General features: G+C 34.9%; 1 protein-coding gene across 2 annotated transcripts in view; it reads left to right on the forward strand.

The window, feature by feature from the left end:
* The window catches only part of Cdep (Chondrocyte-derived ezrin-like domain containing protein), a 741,059-nt gene that overhangs the window by 457,885 nt on the left and 262,367 nt on the right, over positions 1-20,807 (forward strand). For both annotated transcript variants that reach the window (XM_090413128.1, XM_090413137.1), the window contains exon 19: positions 4,711-4,897. In XM_090413128.1, the coding sequence (XP_090269254.1) occupies positions 4,711-4,897 (187 nt within the window). The remainder of the gene's footprint in view (positions 1-4,710; positions 4,898-20,807) is intronic.

The following is a 20,807-nucleotide window of genomic DNA, read 5'->3' on the forward strand; positions in this document are numbered from 1 at the left end:
TACTTTCATCATAACATCACTATGCCAGTGCAATTTAACCCTTAAATGGATTAGTGGGGGTCATATTTATCCCACCACTTTTCCATTTTTCTATATCACCACGACAGCTGCTTCAGTACTGTTTTATGATAGTCTAATGCATCATTGTCCCATTTGGTACTAATGTATCAGATTTAGTACAATTCTTCTTCTTCCTATCCAGGTTCTTGGCCAAGTGGCCTGTTCTGGACTCAGTCCATCTTCTTCTTGATCATCCCCAATCTCTTGTTCCTCTAGGTTTATATGTTAAGATCTTTTTTGGTAATTTTTCTCTCTGCATTTTTTTTTTTTTTTTTTTTTTTTTTTTTTTTTTTTCCCATTTGTTGCAATTTTGAGTACTAAAGTACAGAAATATCATAATACGTGGAAAAAGTACCAAATCTGGGGTCCAAACTCTACTGAAATAATATAATTTTAATATATTTGTTCAGAGTTTCATTTGTAGCTCGATACATATATGTGTATACATAGCATATACAAAGCTACCAGCTTACCTGGAATAGTTTTTAATTGTATTTGGTACTTTTTAGTTCTGGTACAATAATCTGGTACAATATAGTCTTGAATGGAATTATTGGAGGAAGATGATCAAGAGGTAGACCAAAAAAGAACTTGGCTCCAGTCTTTGAAGGAAAGGTCACAATTATCAAGCTTCAGAGAGATGACAGAAATAGCCAGAGATAGAACCTATGTGCAAATCTTTGCACATAGGTTCACTCAGCCTGACATATGACAGATGAGAAAGAAGAAAAAGACATCTGGTGTATGTGGAAATGATGCTGCTGAATGCCTGAAGCAATGACCTTTTTTGGAACAATTCAAACTGTGTACTACCTGTTCATTTCCAGTCCTAAGTGGTGGGAATTACTGCAAACTATATTGGTTGTTCTCTTCATGGTATGTCTGAAACAAGATGGTCAGATCATGTTGAATGTGTAAAGCCTTTTGCAACTCACTTGCCTAGCATTAAATTAGCATCGGAAGACCTCCTACAAGTAAATTTGACTGCCAAAACAAGAAATGAAGTCCATGTAATTTTATTATATGTGACACATTTCCTCTGTATTGATGTCAGCCATTTGGTGCAAAATATTAGCTAGCATAGATATTTGCAACAAAATCATTCATGCTAGAGATGCCATAAATGTTGAAGTAGCACATGAATGTTGAATTAGCAAACATAGAAATGCTCTTCACAGTGCTATCAAAACTTCGAAATAACTGGAAATGCATGTGGAACGAAGCCAAATTGGTTTTGTCAAACCTAAATATAGAAATAAGACTCTCCCATAGATGTGATGGAGTTAGGCACAGGAGGGCAAAGCCATATGACAACAGCACATCTTATGCTAACTTGGAAGAAATGAATGACAGATGTTACTCCAGAAAGGGCCTACTTCAGAAAGTATGTGTTTTACGTTTTGGTAAAATTTGATTTCTTATGGAAAAATATCTCACCATGGTGATGATTTTGGAAAAGAAATGCAACATTTACCCTCATTACATAAAGCAAATTTTGTAAGTGCACAGTTAAAGCCATTGGATCTGGTGAACTTGTTAACAGAATACATATTTGATGACCTATTTCCAAATCTTTATGTTGGCTTAAGATTACTATTAACAATTCCAGCAACAGTAGAGAGGTCATTTAGCAAACTTAAGCTAATTAAGAATTATTTAAGGTCTGTATTGTCTCAGGAACATCTTGTGGATTTGGCCAGGCTAAGTATCGAATCAAACATTGCCAGAACGATTAATTTTCCTGCTGTGATTCAAAATTTTTCACACCATCACCCTTTTAAACAGTATGCCATCCTCGAAACACTTACTCACTGAGCCAAGGCTATTTCAAATGACACAGCCCTTGAAACTGAGCTCAGGGACTTTCACAACACCTTTATAGCCAATGGTTACAGCTCATATAAAATAGATAAAATATTGCATGCACCTCTCCATCCTTCCAGCACACAGGATCACCACGAAACCATTCCCATCCCATACGTTAAGGGTACGTCAGAAAAAGTAGCCAAAGTTTTCTGCAAATATGCTCTCCATTCTACTTTCAAACCTTTCATTCAGCTGGCTACCATCATACATTCTCGTAAAGATTAACTACATTCTCTTGAACATCCTGGAGTGTATAAAGTTCTTTGTGTCAAGTTAGAACAGGCTAGTAGATCAGTTAACATCCACCTTGAAGAACACAAAAATTACATTCGGGATCATCTGTACAGCAAGTCAGGATTGGCAGACCTGGATATTCCTTCACATATAGGATCAGATGAAAAAACGTGTGTATTACATAGAAATTATTCCAGTTCTGAGAGGTTATTCTTAGAATCAGAATCAGCTAGGAAGCGCTCTTTCCTCCTCAACAAGTATGGTTGCATTAATTTACCAAAGATCTGAGAGACTTCATTTAAAGACCTAATAGCTAGACATCTCTAAATTAACTTTGCAGTTATTCAATCCATAGGGAGAGCCATGTAAGAACATTAAATGTCAGTGACAATTTAAATTGTTTCTACAATGACTTAGTTTAATTCTGTGTGCCTGTCACAGTTATGATTCTACTCTGATGATGCTGGGTCAAAAATCAGTGAAATATTAGCAGAATAACTGCTAAGCATTATTATGAATAAGAACTCTAATACAAACATCTGGAATTCAATTTCTAGTTGTTGTTTTTTTTTGTTGTTCTGAATTATGCAGTATAGCCACTGTAATACTCTTTACCTTTATATTTTTGTTGGTATTTCTTGCTAAATATCATGCTCCAAATTGCTTTTTCTGACTCAGGTGGTATGGTCACTTAAACAGAACGGGAGAGGAAAGATTAGCAAAACAAGTATTCTCTGCCAGGTTGGCAGAAAAAAGACCCAGAGGAAGACCAAGATATAGATGGATTGATACAGTAAAAAGCGCCTTAGAAGATAGAAATATAATATCTGATAATGTTGGAAACTTGACAGGTAACAGATTGATTTGCAGGAAAATTGTAGATAGGAAGTTAGTAATGATGTAAATTGTTCATGTAGTACTATTATATCCTGTATACACCCCTTGAGGGTACATGTCAGGAATTTGATGATGACATTTTTAATATGTTTTACATCCAAAATATTTGTATAGTTGACTATACAGAATCTTCAGTTTTAATGCTGCTTTGATACGGAACATTAAAAAAAAAAAAAAAAAGACAATCCTTAGAAGCACAATGAATTATAATAGCTTGTCCTGAGAAGACTTCTATAACCATCCATGCTTTATGCAGCACTAACAAGCAGTGGCTTATCTCAATTGAACAAATAGGCAACAACCAAGGGTTTGTTTTTCATTACAGGAAATTCTGTAAACAGCATTATTCTAAAAGTTTTATTTGTCTGTAATATTTTGTCTTCATGATATTTATTTTATATATTCTCATCAAAATTTCCACAGACTTTATGTTTACTACTTTTGTACATTTTTTTAAAATTTTGTTCGTTAGGTGTTACTCCTCTTAAAAACTATTATTTTTATGGCTATTTTGCTCGTTTTTATTTAGGAGTACCCCTTTTTTAATGTCATTGGCTTTTTACTCAAGAATTCTTAAGGCATTGCAGATGTATTTTAGAAGCCAAAATATGTAGCGTAAAGAAGAAAATTCGCATATACCTTATCTTGGATGTTCTTGCCTGTCTTCTTTCTGTGGTGTGCATACTTCTGCTGTTATGGTGTTGAAAGGGGAGTGGGGGGGGAACTGTTTTTTAGGGGAAGGGGAAGGGTTTATGGGAAAAGGGGGGGCCGGGGAGAGGGTTGACAGGATGCGAGCCGTTTCTACCGTGTGGGTCGTCTGAACTCACTTCCTCCATGAGTTCAGACGACGACGATGACTCACATGGTCGAAACAGCTCACACCCAGTCAACCCTGTCCCCAGCCCCCTTTTCCCATAAACCCTTCCCCTTAAAAACAATTTCTATTTTCAGCCCCCTTTTTTATCTTTTTCCCACCCTACAAAAAAAGTGCTCCGCCCACCATTAAAAATAATATATGTATATATTTTATAAAAAAAAAACAGGTTTTTTCAAATTAATTCTCCCACATTGCCTAAGCTCCCACTCCCCCTTTCAACACCATAACAGCAGACGTATGCACACCACAGAAAGAAGACAGGCAAGAACATCCAAGATAAGGTATGTGTAAATTTTCTTCTATTATGCTACATATGTTTTTTTCTAAAATACATCTGCAATGCCTTAAGAATTCTTGAGTAAAAAGCCAATGACATTAAAAAAGGGGCACTCCTAAACAAAAGCAGACCAAATAGCCGTAAAAATAATAATTTGTTTATTATTTATTTTTGTTTATTTAGCAAGTAAATTACTAGCTAAGATCTTTCTATATGGTTAAATTTTTCCTGCACTCTTTAACTTCTTACAATCACTTTACTACATGCTTCTTTATCACTTTATCTGTAAAGTTTGGTTCTTGTTTTCAAATTCATTCACTCAATGCCCACTAAATAGTTGGCATTGAGTGAATTGGCAAAAAACTTTTCATACATGAATTGCAGTTCACGTATGAAAGCTTTTTGACTTGGATTATTTCTAAAACTTTTTTACAGTTTCATTAATTTATGGATAATAATACAAGATATATATATATATATTATTATTATTTTTTTTTAGTTTTATGATCAGTATACTGAGAAGTTGCCTATTGTGCTTGAGCGGCTAAATAGTGCATACCATTATAATCAACATTTTGAAAGAATGTTTTGTGACTTTGAAATACAAAGGGTTTGCTATTTACCCCTTACAAGCTTCCTCTTAAGACCAACTCAAAGGCTTTTTCATTACTGCAATCTTTTGGAAAGTACGTAAATATGTTTTTTTTTCCTTTATTATTCTAAAAGTATGACTTGTATTAATTGCAATTAAAGTTTATAAAAGTAGAAAGTTTTTGTCAAAATATAAAATGTTAATTTAGTTGCTATAACTTGATATAATTTGTTATATAATAACAAACATTATATGTACCATTGATATCCAAAAGTATGAAGAGAAATTCATATTCAGATTGGAATTTATTAGCATGCTTTTGTAATTCTTTCCTGGTGCTTTGCTTTTACGATAAATTTACATTGTCATAACACAGAACTAACAACCATGTGGAATCTGAAAAACACCAGTTTTTGAGATTGTGAAGTTTACCATCTAAGAGCTGAATGCTGCTGACTAGTTACCATTCTTTCATGAGTGAAATTATGAGGGAGCAATGTAGTCTATAATTAAACTCATTGAAAATAATTTTATGGTAAAATTTATAAGCAGTATAATTTATCTTGCTGATTTTTATTTCAAAGAATGCTCAAAGACAAGTCAGTTTTAAACAGTTGTATTTAATAATTGGATAAGGTATTTAATCTCATTAACTTATTTGAATTAATTTAATGAAATCATTGATGTCTTTTTTAAAATTTGGGCAGTCAGATGATATGAGTTGTCTATGCATAAAATTTCATTGCTGTTCTGTGTATAGGTTGGCTAAATCAGAACCTTAAATGCAGCCATAAGCCACTTTTTTTTTAGATAGTAGTTTGAGCTTCCCATTTTGTTAATTTAATAATAAAATCGATAGTTATATTACACTATGTTTATAGTATGCAACATTATCAATACTATATAGTCCAGATATGTAGTGTTTTTTTTTTTTATGTGACTCCCACCCATGAAAGGGTGTAAACTTAAAATGCATTAGTACCATGTATGAGCTAAGGATTTTTTTTTTCTGATACTTCTTCACACATCCAGAAACCCTGCTCTGAAGACTTTTTCAACCATTTCAGGCCTGCACTAAGTAGAATGATGACCTTCTACTGGGGTATTAAATTCATCTCCCACGTACAGACAGTCACAAACATTCATTGCCCATGTGAGATTCTAACTCCACCCTGTTAGTTGGAGAGCAGATGTGCAAACTACTTGGCCAACCAGATATTCAGTTATTTTGACAGGCTGCCAAATACAGTCTTAAATTTCATCTTTCAACTCAAGTTAAAATTAGTAATGGTTTCCAATTTACAGTGAACTAGCCATCTCATATGTAGAAACCAGCTAGATAGCATATGCATTTATGGACAAGTAGGTGTAGAGATAGAATTATACTTTTCATTGCTAAAATGAGGTAAAAGAGGTCAAAGTACTTTTTTTAATATCTTCCTCCCCAGAAAAACAACAACAACTGGTAACCTATGGTACATTTAGTACTTTTCCAAGCTACATTTAAAACAACGGGTGAATGTACTTTAGACACAAAACCTGTAATTTTTCTGAAGCCTCTTAATTTTGCCATTTAGCAGGGTGGTGATCTTACTAAGTAAAAATTATATTCCCCCTTAAGATTTTGAGATGCATTCATGCTGCACTGGGATTTGATCTGATAGCAGAGGTGCTACTTAATTTTCTGACTAAGTCTGATTACTTGATTGCATGTTTGCAATCAGGCCGTTGGATTTCTTATACATGAAGAAAGGCAAGATATCATAGAATCAATACTCATTATAGCAAATAACACTACAGTGAATTCACTTGCCAAAGCAAACTACTAATTAGTCCCTGCAGAAGCCATGTAGCATCAATGGTACACTAAAGGTAATTCAGTATAGCAGATATTTTTTTAGTGTAACAGATTATTCTTTTGGTCTGTCAAATTTACAGTAGGGAGAATTAACTGTACTGGAATGCAGATATTTAATAGTAATTTTTTTTATTATATTTACAAAATGAATGGGTAGCAATAATAGGGGAAATGAACCAGGAATTAAAAAGCTTTTGATCCACATACCTCTGACTGTCATGATAATTGATATTTGCTTTGTATGAGCCATTTACTACCCTCATCTTGTATTCAGCTGAGCTTTTGCTTTAGTATGTGGGATATTTTGAATTAACTATGGAAGACTTCATTTTTATAACTTAAAAAATCTAGGATAAACTGGGGAAGTCATTCCAAATTTAATTAAGCCTGCATTCTAAGCTTTCACAGCTTAATTATAAAATCTGTCTAGAAACTGCTATTCCAAAGAACTCTGTAATTTTTCTTCATTGGACTCCTGTGGTACTCAAAAATCATGTATTTTGCTACTAATCTGTGTCTCTTGGAGATATGCAATCATTTGTTCCTTCTAGTAAAAGATTCTGCCTGATGTACTCAGATATTCCCATTGTCCATAGTACAGAAGGCTCTGGAAGTACGTAATCTGCTTTAAATAATGAGAAGGATCTAACTAGTCTTGAGATGAAGATAAATATGAAGTAAGTTTAGAATGTGAAATGCATGCTGGTTTGCATTTTACTTCAAAAACATCCTTTGATAGTATTAAAAGGATTACATATATTTCCTGCAGTTGAATTTGGACCACACAAAACATGCAACCTCTGTTAGACACAGAGAGATCATGAAAAACAAGTTATTTACAAATATGGTTTTAAATTGCACAGATGAATTAAGTTCATATTTATATATGTATATACACATAACTATTAAGAAATTTGTTTGGAGCCAGTTTTATAATTGTGAGGGGAAACAACAGAGCACCCAGGCGTTCTTACAACCAAGACTATTTCTGAGTGCTGTGAAATGATAACAGGTTCTGTTATGCCTAATATGATACATGCATTACAAAATTCTGGTGTATATTCAATACTTATCTTGTTCCTCTCCTTCATTCTCTCACATCCTTCTTTTTCTTTTCTTTTCTTTTTTTTTTTTTTTTTTTTTTTGAAATTTTAATTTATTTAAAACATGTTTTTTTTATATATACAAGCACATAACAATCCTGACATGTACATCATTACTAATCAAGATATATTCTATAGATAATGTTAGTTAATTTATTTCCAGCCATAACAAATATCTAATTCTTCACTAAAATTGCATAAACTGTCTTTAATAACCCAGTGTTGAAGGCCATTCCATATATATTCTACCTTAACACTAAATAATGAACTACATATATTAGTTTTGACTCTCCTCTTTACTATCTTATTATACCCTCTAGTAGAGTCTAGTTCAACAAGAATTCACAATTCTTGTCATATCTATCTTATATATTTCCTGTTAGATAAATCAGTTTACACCTAACCAACTGATTCTTATAATAACATAATAAATCCTTCTATATACACCTTTGTCAGTCTTCTGTGATGTTCTTGGTTTTCTTGAAATCATTGGTGAGATTGGCTAGTATTGCCCTGACTAAAAGCTTATATGTGTATAACTAAGCAGTATACTAGCTGTCTTACCAATATGATTCCTAATAAATTTCATGCTGACACTGATGTACCAAAATCGTTTATCTAATTTTATCATTTTCTCCTTATCAAAATTGCATATATTTGCATTTGTTTCCATTAAATTGATTCTACTGGAAGATGCATCAAAGAAGACTGTAGGTATGTGCCTTTGGAAAAGGTTCATATATATTTGTTACACTGCATCACTAATTTTAATTAACAGTACAGTGCAAATTATGTTATTTAGTTTATAATATAGCTTTTGTTAATGTGCAGTGTTTGTGTTTAAAAGCTTTATTTTCAGCTTCCATAATGTCTGTAATATTTCTTACATACAAAAATAAAGAGCCAAAAGGCTTCATTTCAGTGATGCAAAATTATTAAAATCAAGTGGATATTATGCTACAGCAACTCATAAATGCTGGTGAGTGTATTCCCGTAAGCTATCTGGTCAAATTTTATACGAAACTTTCATAGTTTCTGCATTCAGCTTGGAAATAATGCTGGATTTAATATCCACTTGATTTATATAATTTCTTATATATAGCTGAGTAGGGAAGATAATGGTTTTAAGTACTATGGCTTTAGAAGAAAAGGAAAGTGACTCAATTTCCAGCTTTCTAAGGTTTTTGTATATAAGTTTTTTGAACTGTAATATTGGGTTACAATTAAAGAAGGGAATTTCAAGTATAGTGAGAGGTTCTCTCTTTTAAGAACCAAAAGGAATGCTTTGGAGAATTCCACTTCCAAAAACTTTTAATTTTGTCTTGGGCATTGGCAGTTAATCCACTAATTTTTGCTGAATTTTTCAAAACTACCAAAACAGATGTATATGGAATCATTATCCTTCAAAGTACCTATTACATTATATGTGCATGCTAATATCTTATTTTGCTTCATAGTTGAAGGAACAGTTATCCTTCACACAGCACACGTTAACTTCCTGCAAAAAAAAATATTCATCCACTAACGCAGAGAGCAGTGGACTAAGACCTTGCTTCACTCCTGTATGAATTTTGACTGGATCTGATAGGGACCCATTAACTAGGAGGCAGATAGCTGTATTGGTTCATTATACACAAATTATGGACTCTACAACCGTGTTATAAATAATTATTTTAATTTCCCAACGTTTCGACCTTCATATTAAGGTCATCATCTGGAGTACACACACACACACACAGGGATAAGCTAAATTACATTGTACTCAGTATGCTGAAGAGACAATGAATTGATCAATGGTTATTTTATTGGCCTGACCTCTAGTGAAAATAGAATAAATTACAATAAATAAATGAAATAAAATAACTACATCAAAGCTATATTCTGTTTAAGACAATATCCTAGAAACATTCATTCATATAGATAGCTTTGTTATAAAAATAACATCCTAATTTAACATGACAATTGTTATATTAGATTTAAGATCCTGGATTAAATATAGTCCTATTTATAATTAACTCTTAGGGAAGAAGGTCAAGTGGATAGAATATGTGCCTTCCATATTCTTGGTATATTTAGACCATCGTTATTGTTAAGATTAGGCTGGTTGATATTCTGTGAGATTCTGTAGTAGAATCTCACAGGCCTCCTTAAATATACATTCGTACTATGTTTCGGTGTAATGTAAAGAATTGACTTTTCCAGTCAGTTCTATGTAAAGTGTTCAGGGCATGATCAGAAAGACCAGCTTGACCATAGTTATTATATTTAATGTTTTGTTTATGTTACATTTTTCTGATAGGAATTGTGCATCCTGTTCCCCCTATATAGGGTAAATTACAGCTGAATATGGTATATTGCAATATGGTAATACTCCAGGATGGGCCAGCGGAGGGAGTGAATTCTTCGATGAGTTGAGTAAGTTCTTCAATTTTGCAGAAGGTTTAAAGCTGCTTTAAGGTTGTATTTCTGTAGTATTATGTTTATTTTTTTTGATATCCCTTTAATGTATGGAATGGTTATGGTTTTATTGTAGTCTAGTTTATTTTTGTTTTTAAGTGAGGTCTTGTACAGAATTTTGGCTGTAACCATGGTAAGTGCTTGTTAATTGGAGCAAATCTTTGAAGTGCTGTTTTTTAAGTGTATTAATGACCCCTAGTTTTTGTGTTGGGTGGTGGTGGTGGTAGGAGTTTATGTGTATGTATTGGCCAATATGTGTTGGTTTCTGGTAAACAGTGAACGAAAGACTGCCCGACGAAGACGTGTGTGACAAGTAATTCTTGTAGAAAGGCTTATATGTTGGTTGCACATGATTACTAAATAACTTAAGGAATTCACAATGTAAACTGGAATATAAATTAAAATAAACGTTAATATATACTTCCTATATTTCGACAACGTCACGTTGCCATCTTCATGGGAACATAAGATTAAGACGTCCACGCAGGCACTAAAACAGCAAATGAGGTCGAAGCTAGGAAACTACTGTTTTTCCTAAAGTCCTGATGGTGCCCCCCCCCCCCCTCCAGCAGACTATATTAAGTATTCTTGGCTTTTGGGCTGAAGTTCTCAAGATGTATTTCTCCCAAATTTGTTGAGGTTTGGCATGTTTCTCTACCTCCAAATGAAAACTACCACTCAACACTGTAGTCAACCTTTCTTCAGTTATTTTGAAGCCTGAAGCACTCAACGCTCTTGCATGTGGCCACAATTTTGACATTGCTCCTAGAAAAATACTGCCGAAGAAATAATGATCCAGATTTAACGCGGTATCCACCACCTTCCAAACCACATCGCCAACAATGTTACACTGGATGTAGCCTGTGTTCTCACAAAAGCAAGACCACCAAAATCCAGCATATCCAATAGTGGATATAAGGCTCTACAGGAGATGAAGAAAAACAAAGAAATAGTAATCACCAAAGTGGATAAGGGGAATGCCACCATGGTGCTTAACCAAGCTGACTGCACAGGTAAGCTTAATGCTTAATGCTTTCTTATTAGATCAGGATACTTACCTCCCTATTCAATACAATCCCACCAACTCACAAATTAGAAAACTTCATAGGCTCCTTAAGAAGGTCACTTCTTGGCCTGTGGAAGTTATTAACAAACTAAAACCTTTTAACTCTAGACACCCCCCCCCCATATATATTGGCTCCCAAAAATACATAAGCAAAACATGCCATTGTAGATGGCATTGATTCTCTCATGTACAAATTAGCCGAACATTTAGCCAAAGCGCTCGCACACTATACTGGTAATACACCATCACACTTAAAAAACTCAGCCCACTTCAAAGCCAGTGTAGAAAACCTTACACTCAAACATACTGACATAATGGTCAGTTTTGACCCTTTCTTCCTTATTCACAAATGTCCCACTCAAGGAAACCTTAGAGCTAATCCAAGCTTAAATTTCCTCCCGATATCTCAGCCCTATTTTAGTTCACAAGGAACTCAGGCTATTTCATTTGGCAGGGAAAATTCTACAAACAGATTGACAGCCATGGGTTCACCACTCTCCCTACCCTTGGCCAACTTCTTTATGGAGACCTTTGAAGAGAAAGCCTTAAACTCTGCCCCACAAAAACCTACCATATGGCTTTGCTACGTTGATAATGTGTTCGCTATTTGTCCACATGGCTCTGATACACTCCTCGCTTTCCTAATTCACTTAAACAACTAACACCCCAGAATCAGGTTCACACTGGAAAAAGAGGAAAACAACAGCCTTCCTTTCCTAGACATACTAGTCATCTGCCAGCCTGATAGAACCTTGGTTTTCTCAGTTTATAGAAAACCCACCCATACAGGCAGGTACATTCACCAACAATCCCCCCTCCCCTCACAACAATATGGAGTTATTAAGACATTATACAACAGGGCTAAACCAATCTATTCAAATGACAATGCCCTATCCATTGAACTAAATCACATTCTTAACACTTTCTCAGCCAATTTCTCAGCCAAAGAGTCTACAACTCCCAAAAAATACTAAAACCAGTGAACCCCCCCTCCTCCCCTTCACAATAAAGATTACTCTAAATCCATCACCATTCCCTATAGCTGGGGCACCTTGGAAAAAATTACCAAAATCCTAAAAAAACATGACCTTATTACAGACCTATAGAAAATTGGCATCCCTTATCCGCTTCACTGAAGACCAACCACTTCCCCTAGACCTACCTGGTGTATACCAGGTCCCTCGCAGCTGTAAGCTGTCCTACTTTTGCCAAACAGGCAGGACAGCTAATATCAGAATTTCCGAACACAAGGACTACATCCGGTTTCACCAGTACAGCCACTCTGGGCTTGCAGACCATTCTCTAGATACACGCCACAGAATACGGTGGAAGAATTTGGATGTATGAGACTGCCCCAAATTTGGGAGACATACATCTTGAGAACTTCAGCCCAACGGCCAAGAATACCTAATATAACCCACTAGGGGGCACCGTCAGGACCTTAGGAAAAACAGTGGTTTCCTCGCTTCGACCTCATTTGCTGTTTTTAGTGCCTGCGTGCACGTGTCTTAATCTTATGTTCCCATGAAGATGGCAATGTGATGTTGCCAAAATATAGGAAGTATATGTAAAATTTATTTTAATTTATATTTCAGTTTACATTGTGAATTCCTTAAGTCATTTAGTAATTGTGTGTGACAAGTGTATCTAGAAACGGAAGTGTGTTCTGAGTTTCAATCTCAATTGTGAATTGTTTGTGTTGTTTGTTTAGGCGGCTGAGGAAAGTGTCTAATGTCTGGTGACCATGGACCAGATAGCGAAAACATTGTCAAAGTATCTAAGCCACACTTTGGGTTTTAAAGGAGAGGAATCTAGAGCACATTGCTCAAAATGTTCCATGTAAAAATGAGCAAAAGGTGTGTGGGAGGATAATGGTGAGCCCATGGCTGCGCCTTCTTTTTGCAGGTACAAAGTGTTTTGCCAAAATAGCCAGAATATAGTACATGCACAAAGAGCACTGTGATATTGGGGGCGAATTTGTCCTGTAATAGAAGGGTTGTGCCGTTGATTTGGACATTTGTGAAGAGGGCAGAGATGTCAAAACTGACTAATAAATCCTATTTTTCCAGTGTAATGTCTTTGATTTTGTTTACAAAGTCTTGTATGTTTTTAATATAGGAGGGGGAATGACCTACCAACTCCTTGAGTGTTGATGCAAGTTTCTTGGCTAGGTGATAATTGGGGCTGTCTATACCTTCAACTATTGGCCGGAGTGGTTTGTTTTGTTTGTGAATCTTTGTTAGACGGTAAATTCTCAGGGAATTTTCTGTCACAAACAACTCAAATGCATACAATTCACAATTGAGATTGAAAAACAGAACACTCTTCCGTTTCTAGCTACACCTGTCACACTTCTTCCTTGTGACAGTCTTTCCTTCACAGTCGGTTTTCGGAAACAAACACTTACTGGCCAATATATACACACAGACTCCTACCACTACCCAACATAAAAACTAGGGGTCATTAATACACTAAAAAAACAAGGCTTTGAAGATTTGCTCCAATAAATAAGCACGTAAAGATGAATTAAAAGTTATCAACCTAAAAAAAAAAACAATTGGTTTCAGCCAAAATACCATCAACAAAATTTTGTATAAAACCTCACTTAAAAACAAAAATAAACTAGACTACAATAAAACCATAATAATTCCATAAACTAAAGGGATATCAGACAAAATAAACCAAATACTACAGAAATACAACCTTAAAGTCACCTTTAAACCTCTTGCAAAATTAAAATAACTTACTCAACTCATCCAAGGATCCACTCCCTCAGCTAGCCCACCCTGTAGTATACCATATTCACTGCACTTGTAATTTGCCATATATAGGGAAAACAGGACACACAATTCCTATCAGAAAAATGAACATAAACAACACATTAAATATAATAACTATGGTCAAGCTAGTCTTTCTAATCATGCCCTGAACACTTAATATAGAATTGACTGGAAAAGCACCTGTTGTTTACATCACACCAAACCATGGCATGAATGAAAATATAGGTTGGCCTGTTAGATTCTTATCACCCCCCCCCCCCAATCTTAACAATAATGATGGTCTAAGAATCCAAAAAATATGGAAGGCACATATTCTATGCACTTAACCTTTCTCCCTAAGAGTTAATTATAAATAGGACCGTATTTAATCCAGGATCTTAAATCTAATATAACAATTGTCATGTTAAATTAGGACGTTATTTTTACTGTAACAAAACTATCTGTATGAAGGAATGTTTCTCTGATATTGTTCTTAAATAGAATATAGCTTTGATGTAGTTATTTTATTTTATTTCATTTATTTATTGTGATTTATTTTATTTTCACTAGAGGTCAGCCAGTATAATAACTGTTGATCACTTAATTGTCTCTTCAGAATACTGTACGAAATGTAATTTAGCTTGTCTTTGTATATATATATATATATTATGTGTGTGTATATACTCTTGATGATGACCTTAATATGAAGGTCAAAACATCAGGAATTGTTAATTATTTATAACATGGTTGTAGAGTCCATAATTTGTGTATAACGAATATTGATCACCGTGTAACACTAAAGGAAAGGATATTGGTATTAGTTCCTTTAATAATAGATAGCGGTCTTTTTTCCAACACCAATTTGCTAGAGAATGTGGGGGAAAAAAGGGATGCTGGACATTATCAAATGCTTGATTAAGATCTGAGTACTGCAACTGGCTGATTTTCATATTAACTAGGTGGAGTAGATGGCATAGCAGAAGCAGATTAAATCCTACTGCTTGGACCGGAACCTTGCACAGTCCATAGACGTGTGTTTTTTAATTATGTATCTCATTCCTACTTTAAGCCTGTTATTTATAATGCAGAAAACCTTAAATACTGGCCTAAAAGTCAGTATTTCATACAGAAATAGACCTCCAGTTGTTGATTAAGAATGATCTCTACTAAGTTTTTTAATGAGGATGTGTACCACTTGCTACAAATTCGCTTGGTAAGCGAACTGTATAGAGAAAAGAATTAAACATCATAACTAGAATCTGAAGAATAAAATCCCATCCCTCGTGATAAAGTTTTATCCCTAGACCATGAGGTCCAGGGGATTTTCTTGTCTGCAATCTTTATAGGCTCTTGTAACTTCAGATGTTGTAATGGGTCTGTCGAACCTGTCTTCGATATGAACAAGACAGGCTCGACAGAGTTATAATTTTCCACAGTACTATTGTCCTCAGTCAGATTTTTATATTGTTTTTGAAAGGATTCAAGGATGTCTTATGTTGTGGACATGTCTTCATCATCCACACAGATTTAGATGATGGTTCTTCTTCATGGAATTTAGTGAACTGTCTATTGAAGAATGAAGCTAAATGACCATCTGCTTAAGTGCTGCTGTATTGTTATTTTAAAATTTCTTTCTTTCTTCCTATTATTAATTTCTGTCTCTATGTTGATGTCTGTAAATGTTGCTGTATTCTGTACCTTTGCATTGGTTTGCTATGAACCAGGTTCCCTGTTTATACTTCCTTCCCCCCCCCCCCCCATTTGATCATATTTACTGCTTGTTTGAATTGTGAGCAGGTCCAGGTATCATTTGAGTTTGAACAGAGGGTCTGGAGTTTGGTTGAATAGATCAGCGGTAAATTTGGTCAAAGTCTCTATGGTTTGCAACCAGTCTCAACTTATTCCATGCAGAGAAGTTTCAGTAGAACTGGATTATGATCTGACATGTTCTGGTCAAAATGTTTTGTTAGAAATATTGTATTTCTAAAGGAAGAAGAGATATAAATTTGGTGAAGACTGCTACTAATACCTTGATTTATGTAAGTGTATGCTAAAGTTATGAATCCTTCATATGTATGCTAGTTGAGAATTGTCTAGACATTTTTAGAACTGTGCATATCATACTTTTCCACTTCTTTGGTATCCTGCTATTTGTATAAAACTCCACATTATTTAAACGCTATTGTCAAGATTCATCCTTCTGCATTCTTTACGATAATACAGAATGACCCAAGGAGGAGGTCACAAGAAATAGAAACTCAACTCCAGTCCTGTGAAATCTACCAACAAAAAAAATTATCTGTTTAAGTTTTCATATCTGCAGAAGTATGAGTATGTTTCTTCAAGAAACAAAAAATATTATGGCATAACATACACTTCCATACAGCGTCTTGTTTAACTGACCTGTGGAATCCTTGTACAACCATGCTCTGCTAATAATTTGCCAGCCTGGTTGGCCGAGTGGTTAGCGTATCCTCTCTCCAGCCAAAAGGCAGCGGGTTCGAATCCCGCTGTGGGCATGGATGTTTGTTTGTGAAAATACTAGTGGTGGTGGTGATCGGCGGTAGATGGCATTGGTGTAGGTGATGAAGATAGTTGCAGCTGGTGGAGTAGTGGAGACGGAGAGTTGTAGAACAGGTACCCCTCTCTCGATGAGTCTTTGGACTCCCTGGAGGTGTCACATAATAATAATAATAGTAATAATAATTTAATATGAAAATGCAGAAGAGAGATGATATGATTGGTGAAATCTCACAGGTATGTTTTCAACTTCTAGATTTTAGATGAATCTGATTAGATCTTCAATTTGCAATAGAACAATTATGTAGTGTGCTTCTTGTAATTTTTTTTTTTTTTTACAGTTACTTGTGATTTCAGATTCATGGCTACTGTTCTTGATTTGGAGGCTAGTTATTTTCTTTACTTCTAGATGATAATCATACTGAGAAAACTTTGCATCAATGAACTTTGTTTTCCACCACACGCACGCATACACCCTTTAATTCTCTCTCTCTTATTATCAGCATGAGATGGTTCCTCATAGTCCATAAACTGTTCTGAGCCAGAGGAGTCTTCATTTGATGATCCACAACCTTTTCAGTTTTACATTTTTTATCATTTCTTCTCCTTTTGGATTTTATTCCTTTTTTTTTTTTTTTTTTTTTTTTTTTTTTTTTTTTTTTTTAGTTTGTCTTAATTTTTTGGTTATCATCATTTTTTTTAATTTTTATTAATTCATCTTTTCATTTGATGATCATGTCTGGATATTAAGATATTAAGTTCTTTCAGATTCTTACTTGCTTTTCTCTTTATTCTTCTTTGATTTCTCCTTGTATAACAGTTTCATTTATTTGGGTCTTTTATCTGTTCAGTTGGTATTCCAGATTCATTATTGTTAATTCTAACTAATGTTGTTCTATATGTAATTTACAGGGAAAGTAACTCCTGCAGTTCTGGAATTTTGGGGGAATAATTCCTGGCTGATTTTCTTTTACACGTTTGTGATTTTACCAAGTATAGTTTGAATGTGCACCCTCTTTATTAGACTCAATGGGAAAATCTCAGCTTTTGGACCTTTATAATTATTTACTCCAAACAGGGAGAGATGAAAACCCAGGTAGTACTACAGAAAGCCTGCATGATTGGTCTGCAATATTTTACGGATTTTTTTTTGGAGCTCTATTGCTTAAATAGTAGTATTTTAAGACTGGAAGACGAAATCCTTCATGCTTCTTTGACAGTTGAAGAAATTTTTTTTAACCTCTTGATATTTTCTGGCTGAAGCAAAAAAAAATCATCATCATCATCAAATTCCTGCGATGTACCCTCAAAGGTTGTACAGGATATGATAGTACTACATGAAAAATTTACATCATTACTAACTTCCTATCTACAATTTTCCTCCAAATCAGTCTCTTACTTGTCAAGACTTCAACATTACCAGATTTTATATTTCTATCGTCTAAGGCACTTTGTACTGTATCAATCCACCTATATCTTGGTCTTCCTCTGGGTCGTTTTCCTGCCAACTTGGCAGAGATCACTTGTTTTGCTAATCTTTCTTCGCCCATTCTGTTTAAGTGACCATATCACCTGAGATTAGCTCTGCTAACGCATTCCTGGATACTGACAATGTCAAGTTCTTTCCTAATATTCTCGTTTTTAATATGATATTGCCATTGATGCCATCTGTTCATGCCTCTAATCTTTCTCAGGACTCTCATATCTGCGGTCTCTAGTCTTTGATCAAGTGTTTTACTTCTGACCCAGCTCTCAGATCCATAAGTTTAAACTGTTTTCAACACTGTCTTGTATACAGCTAATTTAGTGTTCCGACTAATTTCCATATTTAATTTACCATCTTCAGTAAAAATCATGCCTAAGTAGCTGAAATATTTTACTTGTTCCACAGGTTCTCCATTCACAACACAGTTGACATTTTCAATGATTCTGCTTATTTTCATTGTCTTTGTATTTTTATTGCTGACCTTCATACCATATCTATTACAACAGTTATTCAATTTAGTCAGAGAAGCTTGCACACTTGTAGCAAATTTATTTAGAAGTATAACATCGTCTGCATAAAGCAAAGAACTGACATTAACATCTCCAATTTTGATATCATGTTTAATACCACTTTCCTTCATAATGTGATCCATATAGATAATGAATAACAGAGGAGATAATGTACATCCTTGTCTCACACCAGACTTAACATTAAACCATCTTCTTATACTTCCTTCAATTCTAACTGCTGACTTACAACTCAAATAAAGACTAAGTATTGCTTGATATAATGCCCCATTGACACCATGTAACTGTAGCGTATTGAATAGCTTCTCTCTTGGCATCTTGTCATATGCATTTTCCGAATCGACAAAACTTAAATACAGATCTTTGTTATATTCCCATGCTTTCTCGACTATTTGTTGTAAAGTGAAGATCCGATCCTGACAGCCGCTATTTGGCCTGAATCCAGCTTGTTCTTCACCAAGCTTTTCTTCCACAATTCTTCTCAACCGTTTCTCAAGTATACTTGCATAGATCTTGCCAGGAACACTCAGTAGGGAAATACCTCTGTAATTCTCACATTCAGTTTTATTTCCCTTTTTATATATGGGTACTATGAGAGCTCTACTCCAATCATCGGGAATTCGTCCCTCTGTCCAGGCTTTCTGAACTATGCAGTGCAGCCACTGTAAGACTCTTTTTCTCCCGTTTTCATGTCACCTTTATCATCTCTAACTCCTTTTACAGCACTCTTTCCTCCATTCCTAAGTTTCTTCAACAACGTCCAGAATATTTTGCCACCTTCTTGATATTTATTTTCTATGTTCTTGCCAAAGTCCTCCCATGACTTTTGTTTAGCTAGTTTTACACACTGTTTAGCTTTCTTACATTTTTCCTCTGTATTCTCTAAGAGCACAAGCTGACGTATTTACCAGTAACTTTTGATATGCTTTCTTCTTTTCCTCCACTGCCTCTTTAACTTTCTGTGTCCACCATGGAGTTCTAATATTTCTATCCTTGCAGACAACTTCACCACATGCCTCTCTCTAGCTGTTTCAATCAGGATTTTCTTCAAGGCTTATCACTGAATCTCCAAGGTTTGGTTCCTGTTCTCAAACTCTTTCATTTTTCCTTCAATAATCTTTGTGTATTTTAGTCTACAGTTCACATCTGAGAGCTGCTCAATTTTATCCTGCTCAAGACTAAATAGTGATCACTTCCAATTTCAAATCCTCTGTACACTCTTTTGTCCTGCACCAGGGAGAAAATGTCACTATCAACAATAACATAATCAATGAGACTTTTCTCATTCCTTGCCTCTTCTCTCCATGTGAATTTGTGCACATTTTTATGTTGGAACATGGTGTTAGTAATAACCAGTCCATGTCCTGAGCAGAAATCCAAGAGGTATTTGCCATTATTATTAGCTTTGCTCTTTTCTCCAAATTTTCCCAAAACATATTTGTATGTCTGACAGTCACTTCCTACTCTGCTATTTAGATCCCCACCAAGGATCAACTTTTCCTTTTTCATTGTGTCAGTAGCTTTCTCTAGAGCCTCAAAAAATTCCTCCCCTTCTACTTTAGTAGAACCTTCTAAGGTAGAAGTGGGACAATAGGCACAAATAAGTCTCATTGTCCAGTTCCCCATTCTGATATTTGTCCAAATCACTCTACTTGACACTGCTTGCCATTCAAGAAGATGAGCCTCGTATTTTGTGTTGAATACCATGACTACTCATTCTTTTCCTTGATTTTCATTGCCTGAATATAACATTTTGTATTTATTGCTCAGACAGATATCACCAGTTTTAGCCTTTTTTTTGTTTCAGTCACGCCTATTATGTCGATCTGGTACTTATCTAATTCCTCATCATCATCATCATCATCAAATTCCTGCCATGTACCCTCAAGGGGTGTACAGGATATGATAGTACTACATGAAAAAATTACGTCATTACTAACTTCCTATCTACAATTTTCCTCCAAATCAGTCTGTTACTTGTCAAGACTCAGACATTATCAGATCTTATATTTCTATCGTCTAAGGCACTTTGTACCGTATCAATCCACCTATATCTTGGTCTTCCTCTGGGTCGTTTTCCTGCTAACTTGGCAAAGAACACTTGTTTTGCTATTCTTTCCTCTCCCATTCTATTTAAGTGACCATACCACCTGAGATTAGCTCTGCTAATGCATTCCTGGATGCTGACAATGCCAAGTTCTTTCCTAATATCCTCATTTTTAATATGA

The sequence above is a fragment of the Typopeltis vanoorti genome, chromosome 2 (assembly GCF_054136105.1).
Source record: "Typopeltis vanoorti isolate ZY-2024b chromosome 2, IOZ_Tvanoo_1.0, whole genome shotgun sequence".
Lineage (NCBI taxonomy): Eukaryota > Metazoa > Arthropoda > Arachnida > Uropygi > Thelyphonidae > Typopeltis > Typopeltis vanoorti.